Here is a 14,706-nt window from a genome sequence, read left to right as displayed (position 1 = left end):
AACGTATGTAAGTCCGGGTGCATGTTGAACGTTGTTCAGAGGATGAGGAGGGCTCCCCGCCCGCCGCGCCGCCGCCGCTGCCGCCGCTGCTGCACTTCTCTATTGTGTTACAGGTGAGTGTTTTTGGGTTCTGTAGGTTAGTGAAAGTCTACCTAAATCTGTTAATATCGCTCTGGATAGTTTTAAATTTAATTGACTGTGAACTTAAACACACAACGCAGATAATTAAAGTCCAGTTTGAAGTTAAACTATTTGGTATTCTTTTGTTTAGCAAATAAAGAAAGCAAATGATTAGAAATCTAAAATCTTACAATCTTTCTAAATACTTAAAAAATGCCCTCAAAACCCTCCATATACTTGAACATTTTAAAACCGCTTTTCTTAATTAGACCGTATTTCCACCAGAGCCTGAGCGTGACAGCGGCGCTCCTGCCGTCCCTACAAGCCCAATACAAGATGGAGCACGTGCACGTGGTGGGCGTGACGGGCAACAAGGCGCACTTCACGGTGGAACTGCCGCAGCACGAGCTCAGCTTCGTCACCAAGCTGCAGGTACCGACTGTAGCTCCATATAGTACTATAGTATGTATTATGTGTCTCATACGATGCCAATACGAAGTCAATACTAACTTGTAAACAGGTATGAATGACCAATGAACGGAGCCTCTTCGAAAGAGGCATCTGGACTGGGCAATCATCGACTGACCATTCATCTGACTAGCTAATAGTCAAGCTTTACTGTTCATCACTGACACGTTAAGAGGAAAGATTACAATCTATCTACCAATCTTAGTCGACATTTCTTGAACCATTATAAGCCGAGCGAAGTGGGGCCATTCATCTCAACCCGGTATTCCCTAAAGCCTATATAGAGAGCCGAGCGAAGCGAGGCAATACATTAACTACTGGCATTTTGTAATACCCAAAGAGTCGAGCGAAGCGAGGCAATACATTAACTACTGGCATTTTGTAATTCCCAAAGAGCCGAGCGAAGCGAGGCAATACATTAACTACTGGCATTTTGTAATTCCTGAAGAGCCGAGCGAAGCGAGGCAATACATTCACTACTGCCATTTTGTAATTCCTGAAGAGCCGAGCGAAGCGATTTTATACAAATCATATACTTCAGGTATATGAGTCCAAAATAGCTATAGCTGACCACATCCTCCCCCACAGGTGACAGAAGCGAACATCCCGGCCGCGGCGAGCGTGGCCCTCCCCGGGGTGCACATCGGCGCGCGAACGGTGGAGGGAGGGGCGGGCGAGCAGGCGGAGGGCGTGGTGCTGCGCCCCGGCCGCTACCTGGCCGCCACCGCTGACATCGCGCGCTTCGAGCACACGCTGTCCACACACCTTCTCAACCACCTCGTCTTTGTGCAGAAGGTCTTCATGAAGGTAGGATTTTATAGTGTGCTTCCAGAAGGCAGCTCAACCTACGGCGCAATCAGCGACGCTGTCAACGCACCGCACTCAACCACCGAGTCTTTGTTCAGAAGGTCTTTATGAAGGTGATTAGTGGTTGCCGGGGTGGGAGAAGAATCAGTGCTCTTCCAGAAGGCTGATCCATGTACTACTATTTTACTGGTGTACCTAATGTAATTTACCTAGTTACCAGAATGGAATTTCGTCAGTGAGCTTCCAGAAAGCAGGTTAATCTACCAGTTACCAGAGCGGATTTTTATCAGTGCGCTTTCAGAAGGCTGATCCATCTTCTAGTACTATATAGTGGTGTAATTTAATATAGTTACCAAGGTGGAGCCTCTTGGTAGAAGGCAGCGCGCCTTGGTGACTGGGGTGAGGAGAATGCTTAAAGAATGAGCGACAGCATTGATTCGCGCTATGCCGCTCGGCCGCTATTCGTTCATTGCGTCAAGCACGAGCGTTAAACACTTTCTTGTAGTTCGTTAATAAATGCAATGGACAGCATTCTGGTCCAGATACCTACATGATTTTAGTTAGCATAAAAACTTAATACCTCATATACCTATACGTAAATGTTTTGTTTTCAGGAAGTGAACGAAGTGGTGCAGAAGGTCTACGGAGGAGAAAAACCCGTGCCGTTCTGGAATGAAGAGGAGGCGTCCACTTCTGCTCTCAACAGGATTCTGTTCTCACTCACCATTAGAATAAAGGTATGATTAATATTGATTAATTCAAAAATAAATTATCTTTGTTAGCAATAATACATCAAAACATGGCAATGTCATCTCGTAATCATTCACTGCTGCACATAGGCCTCTCGTTTTACAACTTTCTGTTCGCCGACTTCCTCATCTAGCCATTAACAGCTACCTGTCTAAGGTCGTCGGTCCAACGCAGCCGGCTGGAAGCCACGTCATGCTGATCGTTCGTTTCCACTCGAGAATAGGGAATATGCATGCGCTTCAAATAAAGGTCAAATATTATTTTTAATAAACTTGGTTATTTCAAAATTATGCCTCCATCAATATTTTTGATTATAATTTATATTTGACCGAGTAAATAATTGTTGAAAAGTACAAAAAAACTTTCGCGAATTCAAATCTTTGTAACATGACACATTTTAATAGAGCGAATGTGACGTAGGTAAACTGATTGATATGTCAATCTCAGAATAATCTATGCCCATAGAACTGAGCGTCGGCGCGACTGGTGAAACTCAAACCATACTCAAACACACAAAGTTTTGTGTGTTTTATGTGGTCGTGTAGGTTATAATTTTTTTACTTTCTTTGAAATACCTTAAATTACTTTTTTTGGCGTTGAATTTGATTTAACTATAATAAAGCAATGTAAATCTATCGAATAAGAATATAAATAAATACATTTATATTTCCTATTCATTTAGCATAAACGACCTCCACTGCAACTATAGCTCACACTACAGCTACACTCAAAAATTGATACTACGTCATGTCAGTCCCTTAGTACTGTATTATTAACCCTCGACCACCTCCACAGAGGATCCAACTGACAGCCACCACGCCCAGCAACTCGGCGGTGCGGCTGGAGACGGGCGCCGTGCAGTTCCAGCTGTCCAATAGAGTGCAGCAGCCGGGCCAGCTGCGCATGTTCGCCAAGGCACAGGTACATTAGGATACACACCACAGACGTCAAATTATTACGTACTGCGCGTGTCAAAAAGAAAGAAAGAAAGAAGAAAGAAAATACATTTATTTCACACACACACGGAAACAACACAAAAATAAATAATAAAACAAATAATAAAAAAAGGTAAAGGAAAATGAGCAAGGGTGTTGCTTCCCAGTGCAGAAACGGGTTCTAGATCAGCTTGTCAAAAGGTTGAAATGCAATCATTGATCAACTTTTGTTCATACATTAAATTCCGTCCAGCTGTCATTGTCAGTGTCAAAAATCGGCACGCGTGGTTTCTAGTATAATAGACGTCTGTGCTACACACCATCTGCACCCGGGACGACCTCCTGAAGACCAACTATACTCAAATTTTTTATTCCGCGGAATTCTGACAATTCATTAGTGATACCACTAAAAAAGCTCTTCACCGAAAAAAGGAAAAAATTGGATCCATTTCAGTGCATTTTTTTAATGTTTTCATACTAAAAGATAAATCTAAATATTTACTTGCTCAAGTGAAGTAGGTAATACAAAAATAACAAATATTTCAATACTAGCTGTTGCCACGAGCTTCGCTTCACCTTTATTAGTTTTCCCGTGGGAATTCCGCGATAAAAAGTAGCCTATGTGTTAATCCAGGGTGTCGGCTAACTCCATTCCAAATTTCATTAAAATCGGTTCAGCCGTTTTGACGTGAAGAAGTAACAAAGATACACACATACATACATACACACATACTCACAAACTTTCGCATTTATAATATTTAATAAAATAACGACTCACGACCATTGTATCGAATTAATTTTAATTACTTTATTTTATTCTTTAGCATGGCATCACTTGCTACTAAAATCAGGGATAACAAACCTTTTTAATCCATTTCAAATAAAATATTCTCAATTCGGTAAGTACATAATAATATGTTCGGTATGTAGGTATGTAAGGCTTTTTCATTATTTCCATTTTCTTTTCAATTTGGTTGTCTGGAATAGATTACTTTTAGTAATAAGGCCGCCGATTGTGCTATTTATTTTCTGTTCATGTTTGTAATACTGTTTCTTTTTGTGTGCAATAAAGAGTATTTTATCTTTATGTAAGATTATTGGAACTGCACCATATTCACATATTATGACAATATATTAAGCCTAATAAACAAATATGTTTTTTTTTATTGTATAAGTATGTTTATATGTTTGTTGGTATGTATGTTTGTCCACGAATGTCTCGGAAACGATTGATCTGATTGTTACAATTCTTTTTTAGTGTTCCGTACCTCAAAAGGAAACAAGGAACCCTTAATGTTGTCCGTCTGTCTGTCACCACCCTTTTTCTCAGAAACGGTTAAAGATATCAAGCTAATATTCCGTATAGATGTACATAATTATGAAATTAAAAAGAAAAATATCTCAGGCAAGTTGACTTGTACGGAACCCTCAGTAAGCGAGTCCAACTGGCACTTGGCCTGTTTCTTATTGTTGACCTTTCGCGTTGTGATCGTTTGTTGATTTTTATAAACTTTATGGAGCCCCAACCTGGCCCTTCCCCGGAAGCAGCCCCATCTGACAAAACACAAGAGTCAGACTTTCTCTCTCCCAGAAAGAAGCGTCCTCGTGGTTCTTTTGCGCCTAACGTAAAGACCCTCATTCTAAATATTTAAAAATATAATATAGAAAATTGTCCGGATACAACTGATGTTCAGACTCGTATTGAAAAAAGTACCCAGCCAAAAAAGGTTTGTGATCTCTGACATGTCAAAAATTGATAATTGTCAGAATTCCGTGGAATTAATGATTAGAGATTAGAAGGGTATCCACGTGTAGGTCCACTGGAACATGCGAGTTTAACCTTTTGCGTCCCATAGTTGCGACATCGATCGTAAAACAATGAAATTTTACTCACGGGATTCTACCGGTTAAGACAGTTGCCATCGACACGACATGAAGAAGAAAGAGGCTGACTGACCGCCCCCACACTTCGATCAACCAAAGTAGATTCTCCTTGACGTATCATATCAACTGTAAGTTATTTACGCGTAACACACGGTGCACGCACACTGGGCAATCAGCTACTGACAACTTATCTGACTATTTCACCGTCTTACCATGGTGTCAAACCTTTACCCCCTTATTCATAGAGAAGTTACAGAACGTTTTAACTAATAAACTGTTTTGTCCCTCTCCGACAAAGAACAATTTGTTCTTTGACAGAGAGGGACAAAACAGTATATTAGTTAAAACGTCTTGTAACTTTTCTATGAATAAGGGGGTTAGTTTATATCATTTATTTGTTACAGGTGGAGTTAAACTTGAGTCTCGGCCAACTGATCCGGAACGCCATGTTTGAAGAAGCGGAGCCGGAATTTCAACAATATGCATTTTTCAACACTAAAATATGTAAGTACTTACCTCAAATGACATCTACTTGAAGTTGAAGTTGAACATTAGAATAAAGTAAGTGATGACAGACGTCTTGAAACATAATTATTCTATTCTCAAGGAATGTTACTTCTGTCATATCTAATCTGCACGATCCTTTAGTCCTCTCGTCAATGGCCTCACAATACTAACATTTCACCCCCTATCCCTTTAGACTTGATGTTTAAAAAATACATTTTTTTAATTTAATTTGTTTGTGTCATTTAAAGATTTTTTATTTATATTATCTTACCCCAGCCCTCCGCAACGCATTCCAAGACGAGATGGTGGCCGGTGATGACAAGGAAGTGGTCCTCATAACCCTGAAGCGACCACTCATCTACATCCAGCCAGTAGCCGTGGACAAGGCCATCCTCGTGTGGCTGAACTATAAGAACGCGTATGAATACTGGACCGAGAAGCGACTGAGTCTGAATAAGGAGGTGCTGACGGCCACGCAGCAGCTATTTGAGAAGGTTGGTGTCAATGTAATACATAACTAGGTACCTACATAAATGCGCTATATCAAGGAGAAAAGTGTCGGCCGCACCGAGACGCCACCCCAAATGCTGGCCATCGAGAGACTGCAGTCCGCCAAGGAGACAGACTTCAAGTCGTTCAGAATTCGCATTCCCGCCGCCCATCAGAAGGTTCTCCTGAGCAAGGACTTTTGGCCAGCGGGAATAGTGTTTCGACGCTATAGGGAGGCGAAAAAGACTATGAAATCCCCTAAAAGTGCTAGAGTTTAAGTTAGACTTTTATTAAGAATATAATATTATGTATTAGGTATATTTTGATAAGTTATTGTGTATTTAATGTATTTTATCTATGGGCCACATGTTGCCTGATAATAAACGAATAATAATAACAATAAATGTAGAATGTATGTAGTGTGTTCATAGAACTTGCCAAGAGTTTAATTAAATGATAGGGACCTTCATAAATCAGCGATTACATACCACACTCGTTACGATTTTTTGTTTAGTCGGAATGTCGAAATTTGAAGCTTTGCAAGCCAATTGAAAAGTGATTTTAGAAATATGGGTACCTACGCCTTACTTTCTCACTAAAGTTAAATTAGGATGTAGGTAATATATCTTTGTCGAACTTATTACTAACAGCGATCTCTTACAGACAACTTCCTTCTGTAGAAACAAAAGTGAATAAATGTAATTATGTTTTTAGGTGCAACTGTCATCACAAATGGCGGCTCCACACCTGAGCACGTTGTTCCTGCAGCTGAATGTCGATGACATCGGGATCTGTCTGCCGCTCAACCAACCGCCTGTGGTAAGTTAAAATAATCTTATAGACTACCCCGTAAATTCATAGAATAGACTACTAAATGCAGCGCTGGCTGGGGTTATGCCAGTCCTAAGTAGAGCCAATTGAGCCAAAACATAATCTGTTTATAACCACAAAAACTTTAAAATGGTTCAACGAAATTTGACAGATTCGTCAGGCGTTTGACAGCGGTCTATCTTAACTTTTTGTGGAAATCTAATATTAATCGCATTGACTTCATTATACAGGCACCGTGGGGACACCGAAACCTGTACGAGTTGGAATCACGGGGCGCTGTTGTCATCACTCTGGAGAGCACCAGCATCTCCGCTTGTAGCTCAGGATCTCTAGTCAGCAAGGTAAAGTTTAAGATTTATTTTATATGCGGTAAAATACTAAGTGTCATATACTAAAAATAGAGTTTCAAAAGAAGAAATAATCTCTATTTACAGCAATAATAGTGACTAGCATGGCAACAATTTCAATTTTAACATTGTCAAAACGTAAATTATCTGTTGAAAATTCTACTTTATGATTGGTTGAAGCTGCTAAAACTAATTTTGTTGTTTACAGAATATACTAAAAGATGAGTTCGATTGTTGTAAAAATTAAAACACACAAAAATTAGGGGCTTCATAATCATAACGCATCTTACTAAAAACTTTTATTCTCCAGGGCCGCTTCGTAGGGCTCTGCCTACGGTTTGCGGAAGACTTCGAAACGTCTCTGGACGACTGGAAGCCGAACCCCGACGACTCCAACAACATCTGCAGCGTCTCCGAGGGCACGTATGAAGTGTGCAGCACTACTACTGCCGCTAAACATAATGGTGAGTTGGTGTTTTAACCCTTTACAAGGCTCTGAAGGGCTAGCACGGGGTGCAATTGAAACGTGACAAAAGTTCTCCGTCGCGTTCGTTCTTAAGACTGCGCGATGTATGTATGTGAGCGCGATGCAAAACTTTTGTCACTTCTTAAATGCGCAGGTTTCAAAATAATAATAATTCTTAAATTGAATTTATGCAGCCATCCTGGAGTTTAATTAGCCGAAATCAGTATATTTTGGTTTCGTAAATTCAATACTGCAATAAATACTCATTTATTGTCCTGAATTTGATATGAGTCATGTAGCCTATTAAATATTTGATCTTACTCTGCCTTATAAAGGGTTATAGTGCCACAATCTTATCTGTTCCGGTGGTCAAAATGTGTACTAACGAGACGTTCTTGTCAAACGTCTTTTCATACTCTGTGCGTTATTTGAGTTGTCAATTTCTGCGAAGAGGCTGACGCTACGTTATTTAATTTGTTTTGTGATTTTCTGGGTGTAATAATGCCAAAACCGGTGAAAAGTGATGCAAGAAAAGTAATACTAGATATATTGGCTTTTATGCAAGAAGGATAACGTATTCAGGCGCCTTTAATTCCGTTTGAAAAATTGGAAGAACGAGTTGCAGCGGTTACAGGTTAGTGTTGCCAAATATGACGAATAATTTTACCCATATACTCACATGTAATTTTATTAATATTTTCCCGAGAGACCCGTACCCCAGCAGTGGGGACGGGATGGGTCGTGATGAAAGTATATAATCTTTATTTTTCTTTGATTACAGGTGTGAGTGAAGCTGCGAACCTATACCTTAGGCAGTATACCAGGAATAATTTCTCGCACCTGCAGTGATTTTTGACGAAATAATGATCATTAATGATCATCATCTTCTTCTTCCACTACGAGTATCAAGGGTTGGCTGGAAGAAATTGATTTTTGGCAATTAGCCTTTGTACATTGTCTGAATTTCTTTTAATTTTATGCTCTTGTTTCTTGTTACTTAAGAAAATAAAAAAAATAAAGTGTTCATAAATATATAAATAATAATGAAGTACAATAGTTATTCCCACGACCCACGGATATTACCTATATCATTGTAAAATCTAGATTTAATGTCTTATATCAGAACATAATCAGAACTAATTTTGTTTCTGTTCGCCGTGGACAATTTTTTTATACAACAAATGTCGATTGATATATTATATCCTCTTTCATTTACTATCAACCCTATATTTTGATTTATCTATACTTATGAATGTACCTGATTATAAAAATAGGTAATAGCAGAAATGAGTTGTCGTTTAAATCAGAAATAGGCAAAATTTAATCGATGGCATCACTGGATTCAATGACAGCGACGTCGCCACCGGAACAGATAAGATTGTGGCACTATAACCTCTATGAACCATAGTATAGTGGCCACGAAAAGCTACGGTACGTTGTAATACGAACGCGGAAAAGGGTTATTAAAGTCGAGTACGCTAGTGTTTGCACGACACGTAGTGGAGTGACGAGACTGTAATGACCTTCCACTATAGTATCACACGACGATTTCCAATACACCTTGTAAGAAAACACCTAATAACACGCAAAACATAACGCTTTTATTTCTTTAATTTGTAACCGCTATTAATTTGCATGAAACTGACAATTCTGCTAAAAAAAACATTTCACCATGACTCACGCAACCCTTAACCTTCACAGAAAACGCCAAATGGTTCCTGAACGTGTCCTGGCAAATGGAGGGCGTGGACATCCACCTGGACGTGAACGTGGGCAAGCAGCTGTCCGCCCTGGGGCACACCTTGACTATGTTGACTGGAGTGGAGGAGGAGGACCCGCTGAAGATGGACTACGAGAGTGACTTGGATGATGAAGCCGATAATAGCAAGGATTCACAGGTTTGTTATAGTAGGCGGGGATATGACACAAATGTGGACCCAGCTTTACACATAGGTAGACATGATTATGACGTCGCTTGGTTAAAACTTACTACATTGTGAGGAAACCTGCACATGTAGATTACTAGAGCTAGGGCAAGCAGCTGTCCGCCCTGGGGCACACCTTGACTATGTTGACCGGGGTGGAAGAGGAGGACCCGCTGAAGATGGACTACGAGAGCGATCTGGATGATGAGGCTGATAATAGCAAGGATTCACAGGTTTGTGGGATAGTCTTGTGCATGGTGATCTGATATGAGGAAATTACACTAATGTGGACCCAGCTTTACGTGATTTACACACAGGCACGGTAATGACGTCGGGTTGTTTAAAATTATTTCTAAGGTTTGAAAGTTTTGACAAAGAAAGTGGAACAAATTTGGCTATAGATTTGATTGCTTGAAAACAAATATACGGCAATAGTCAATGATTTCAGCTACAAATAAAGCATTTTGTTAGGTTCCTAATAACAAATGTTCCTTTGTGACAACAATTACGTACATTATACTATCACGGGTCGTATGACGACAGTTATAACACTACTAAAACTAGTTAATAAATTAACCAATGTTTATACTCCACCAGGAAAGCATAGTCCTCCGGCGCAAATACACAGACCACCTGCCAGCCTTCGTGTTCGACACGACCATCGACGCCAAAAAGAGGTCTAAGCTCATCGAGAAAGAAATGAATGAACAGGCCAAGATCATCAATGACTTGAGGACGTTGGGAGCCAGTCATAGCACCATAGAGTATGAGATGAAGAGGCTACATGATTTGGAGGCGCTAGTGTTTAAGGACTTCCGACGGTGAGTGTAGCAAAATGTATAAATGTATCTTGATAATAATAGGCTTGAGGGAACATGTTGCTTTTGTGTGTCTATCGTGTTACGTTGTAGAGGATTAACGGACTTGATAGATGACCAGGATTTAGAGAAGTTTTTATGCTCCGTCACATAAAAACGATTCATATTTTTTTTAAAGCTATGGATTAATTTTTTGTTTTTGATTCTTTTACGCCCAAGCTTCTGAATTGATTTTGTTAGTTTTGGCTGAAGATATAGTTACCTACATAAATTAATGGCAGTCTTATAGAGTTTGACAACGGTAACTTTACCATGTTTAATTCATTTTAACTCTCTTTTTCCCCCAGCGACATGATACAGAAGCTCCGCCGCCAGAGCGTGCGGGCCAGCTCCATCACGAAAGGAAAACTCGGACTCGGCTCCAACCGTAGCAAGTCCTTCGTGGCCGCGCCGCCTGAAGACCAGCAGGTGGACCTGTAAGTACATATCATATCATACAATTTTGACACAATCGTATGAAAGTCAGCTATCGATAGATAGAGTATTGAAACTGGCAGTCAATCTGCAGCAGACAGTGAGCGACTGACACGCTAATGTGGCTGGCGAAGCCTTTCAGTCGATGAGACTGCGATCTCACAGACAAACTGTATATAAACAGTTTTGTGGGACATTAACTGTAAAACCTATAGATATATAATATGTACACTTTAATAATAAATAAAAAAAAAGATTTAAACGGCTGACTTTTTTAGCGCAAGTCCTTAGTGGCCGTGGCGCCTGAATACCAACACAGTTACATGTTAGTATACATTGCATGTTGTATGATGATAACAAAATGGCGGCCATGTGCTCATGTTTCTTTATTTAATAATCCATCCATTACAATAATCCTATCATCTCATTACCTCCGCAGTGCGGACCCGCTGGCGCTCGGCTCCATGGGCGCGGGCTCGTCCGGCGAGACCCTGCTGCTGGGCGACGACGAGCACCGCCTGGCAGACATCATAGAGGGCGCCAGCTGGAGCTCCGTCGAGAGCGACACCGGTAATTATACAGGGTGCTGCTAAAGTGGTATAGTAAGCAAAATCCGTAGAGAGTGACACTGGTAATTATACAGGTCCCGTGGTACGGGTCCGTTATCGACGTCGATAAACTCGTTTAATGCGTGTTCCATCATTTACAACACCGTATTTATAGTGAATCGCGATAAAGTGACGTTTATCTATATCGATAACGGACACGTGTAGCGGCAGCAAGGTACAACTTTCGTATTAATTATTGAACGTGCGTCGATTACGTCACGTCGCATAGCATATACTTAGTGAAGTTTACCTAATTCGATAAAAGACCCGTGCAGCGGCATGCTACAAAAGTGGATGGATTTGTCAGTAAAAAAAAATTGTACAACCTGGTTACAATACCTGCGTCGGCGTCGATTACGTCACGGGTACAGTGCGCAAGGTGACTAGCGAGGGGAGGGGAAGGGGGAGGGAGTTCACATCCCAGTGCGGACCCGCTGGCGCTCGGCTCCATGGGCGCGGGCTCGTCCGGTGAGACCCTGCTGCTGGGCGACGACGAGCACCGCCTGGCAGACATCATAGAGGGCGCCAGCTGGAGCTCCGTCGAGAGCGACACCGGTAATTATACAGGGTGCTGCTAAAGTGGTATAGTAAGCAAAATCCGTAGAGAGTGACACTGGTAATTATACAGGTCCCGTGGTACGGGTCCGTTATCGACGTCGATAAACTCGTTTAATGCGTGTTCCATCATTTACAACACCGTATTTATAGTGAATCGCGATAAAGTGACGTTTATCTATATCGATAACGGACACGTGTAGCGGCAGCAAGGTACAACTTTCGTATTAATTATTGAACGTGCGTCGATTACGTCACGTCGCATAGCATATACTTAGTGAAGTTTACCTAATTCGATAAAAGACCCGTGCAGCGGCATGCTACAAAAGTGGATGGATTTGTCAGTAAAAAAAAATTGTACAACCTGGTTACAATACCTGCGTCGGCGTCGATTACGTCACGGGTACAGTGCGCAAGGTGACTAGCGAGGGGAGGGGAAGGGGGAGGGAGTTCACATCCCAGTGCGGACCCGCTGGCGCTCGGCTCCATGGGCGCGGGCTCGTCCGGTGAGACCCTGCTGCTGGGCGACGACGAGCACCGCCTGGCAGACATCATAGAGGGCGCCAGCTGGAGCTCCGTCGAGAGCGACACTGGTAATTATACAGGGTGCTGCGGCACGGGTTCGTTATCGACGTCGATAAACTCCTTTAATTTGCGTTTTAGCTGTCACACACAGTGCTGTATTTATGGCGAATCGCGATAAAATGACGTTTATATATGTAGATAACAGACCCGTGCAGCGGCAGCAGGGTGATACAAAAGTGATTACAACGCATTACTTATTTATGGCGAATCGAATATAGTAAAATGTCGATAACAGACCCGTGCAGCGACATCAGGGTTATACAAAAGTGGTATAGTAGGACATTAAAGGATGATTTAGTAAGTCAATACCTGCGTCGGCGTCGATTACTTCACGGGTACAGTGCGTAATGTTACTAGCGAGGGGAGGTGTATGGGAAAGGGGGAGGGAGTTCACACCCCAGTGCGGACCCGCTGGCGCTCGGCTCCATGGGCGCGGGCTCGTCCGGTGAGACCCTGCTGCTGGGCGACGACGAGCACCGCCTGGCAGACATCATAGAGGGCGCCAGCTGGAGCTCCGTCGAGAGCGACACCGGTAATTATACAGGGTGCTGCTAAAGCGGTATAGTAAGCTAAGCGGTACAAGGTGTTGCACAAATGGTATAGTCTATGGTTCAGTCCTGAACAGTTAGCCAAATCCGTCGATAGCGATACCAGAAATTATACAGGGTGTTGAAAAAGAGGTATAGTGAACCAAATCAGTCGAGAGCGACACTGGTGATTATACAGGATGCTAGCCAAATCCGTTGATAACGACACTAGAAATTATACAGGGTGCTGAAAAAGAGGTATAGTAAACCAAATCAGTCGAGAGCGACACTAGAATTTATACAGGGTGCTGAAAAAGAGGTATAGTAAACAAAAACAGTGATTTAGTGGGGTTACAATACCTATGGACCTGCGTCTATGACGTCACGTCGCTTACGGTGCGAGGGGAGGTGTAAGGGGAAGGGGGAGGCAGTTCACATCCCAGTGCGGACCCGCTGGCGCTCGGCTCCATGGGCGCGGGCTCGTCCGGCGAGACCCTGCTGCTGGGCGACGACGAGCACCGCCTGGCAGACATCATAGAGGGCGCCAGCTGGAGCTCCGTCGAGAGCGACACCGGTAATTATACAGGGTGCTGCTAAATTGATTAGTAAGCTAAGCGGTACAAGGTGGTGCAAAAGTGGTATAGTCTATGTTTCAGTTCTGAACAGTTAGCCAAATTCTTCGATAGCGATACCAGAAATTATACAGGGTGTTGAAACAGAGGTATAGTAAACCAAATCAGTCGAGAGTGATACTGGTAATTATACAGACCCCGCTACACGGGTCCGTTATCGACGTCGATAAACTCGTTTAATGTGCGTTCTAGCTGTCACAGTGTGTCACGATATAGTGACGTTTATCTACGTCGATAAAAGACCCATGCAAAGGCAGCGGGGTGATACAAAAGTGGTATAGTAAGACAAAAAGGATGATTTCGTAACTCAGTAAAAAAAAGTTTATACAACCCGATTACAATACCTGCGTCGGGTACAGTGCGCAAGGGGAGGGGAGGTGTAAGGGGAAGGGGGAGGGGGTTCACACCCCAGTGCGGACCCGCTGGCGCTCGGCTCCATGGGCGCGGGCTCGTCCGGTGAGACCCTGCTGCTGGGCGACGACGAGCACCGCCTGGCAGACATCATAGAGGGCGCCAGCTGGAGCTCCGTCGAGAGCGACACTGGTAAGATAAGCACATGCTTCTTCCGTGTTTCTCGTTTCCCTGTTCTCGTTGGATAACCTGGGTATCATTGCTTCTCCAGCCTTTTTCTATACAATATATACTATGCGATGGTGATGGTCGCATCGCTTACTCAGGCGTTCTGCTGTTTGTTCAGGACGACGCCTAACGTCCCAATATTGCACTGTACCTACTTCATGATCGTAATGATTCATCAACACATATCTTTAAAATACCTGACCATAAACTATCTTCCGCCAGGTCCATCGCGCTCGGCGTCGCTCCGCGGCTCAGGTGCCCGCGTCAGCTTCCAGCCGCCGCCCGTGCAGCGCCAGCGCTCCCTGCCGCAGCCCAGCTGGAGGCACGACCCTGGGTATGTGTGTCTATACCAGGTATTATCATCATTTTCATTGTAGTTTTTGTCTATAAACGAGAAGC

General features: G+C 42.6%; 1 protein-coding gene across 1 annotated transcript in view; it reads left to right on the top strand.

The window, feature by feature from the left end:
* The window catches only part of LOC105386955 (transmembrane protein KIAA1109 homolog), a 54,742-nt gene that overhangs the window by 22,842 nt on the left and 17,194 nt on the right, over nt 1-14,706 (top strand). Inside the window, exons 25-40 of the mRNA XM_048627695.1 lie at nt 406-552; nt 1,177-1,395; nt 2,010-2,132; nt 2,941-3,066; nt 5,369-5,468; nt 5,748-5,965; nt 6,675-6,779; nt 7,022-7,132; nt 7,449-7,602; nt 9,306-9,502; nt 10,127-10,350; nt 10,695-10,823; nt 12,447-12,577; nt 12,931-13,101; nt 14,119-14,271; nt 14,530-14,641. Coding sequence (XP_048483652.1) covers nt 406-552; nt 1,177-1,395; nt 2,010-2,132; nt 2,941-3,066; nt 5,369-5,468; nt 5,748-5,965; nt 6,675-6,779; nt 7,022-7,132; nt 7,449-7,602; nt 9,306-9,502; nt 10,127-10,350; nt 10,695-10,823; nt 12,447-12,577; nt 12,931-13,101; nt 14,119-14,271; nt 14,530-14,641 — 2,420 coding nt within the window. The remainder of the gene's footprint in view (nt 1-405; nt 553-1,176; nt 1,396-2,009; nt 2,133-2,940; nt 3,067-5,368; nt 5,469-5,747; nt 5,966-6,674; nt 6,780-7,021; nt 7,133-7,448; nt 7,603-9,305; nt 9,503-10,126; nt 10,351-10,694; nt 10,824-12,446; nt 12,578-12,930; nt 13,102-14,118; nt 14,272-14,529; nt 14,642-14,706) is intronic.

The sequence above is a fragment of the Plutella xylostella genome, chromosome 4 (genome assembly GCF_932276165.1).
Source record: "Plutella xylostella chromosome 4, ilPluXylo3.1, whole genome shotgun sequence".
NCBI classification, from domain to species: domain Eukaryota; kingdom Metazoa; phylum Arthropoda; class Insecta; order Lepidoptera; family Plutellidae; genus Plutella; species Plutella xylostella.
Note: the sequence above shows the minus strand (reverse complement) of the source record. Positions and strands in the feature narration are given on the sequence as shown.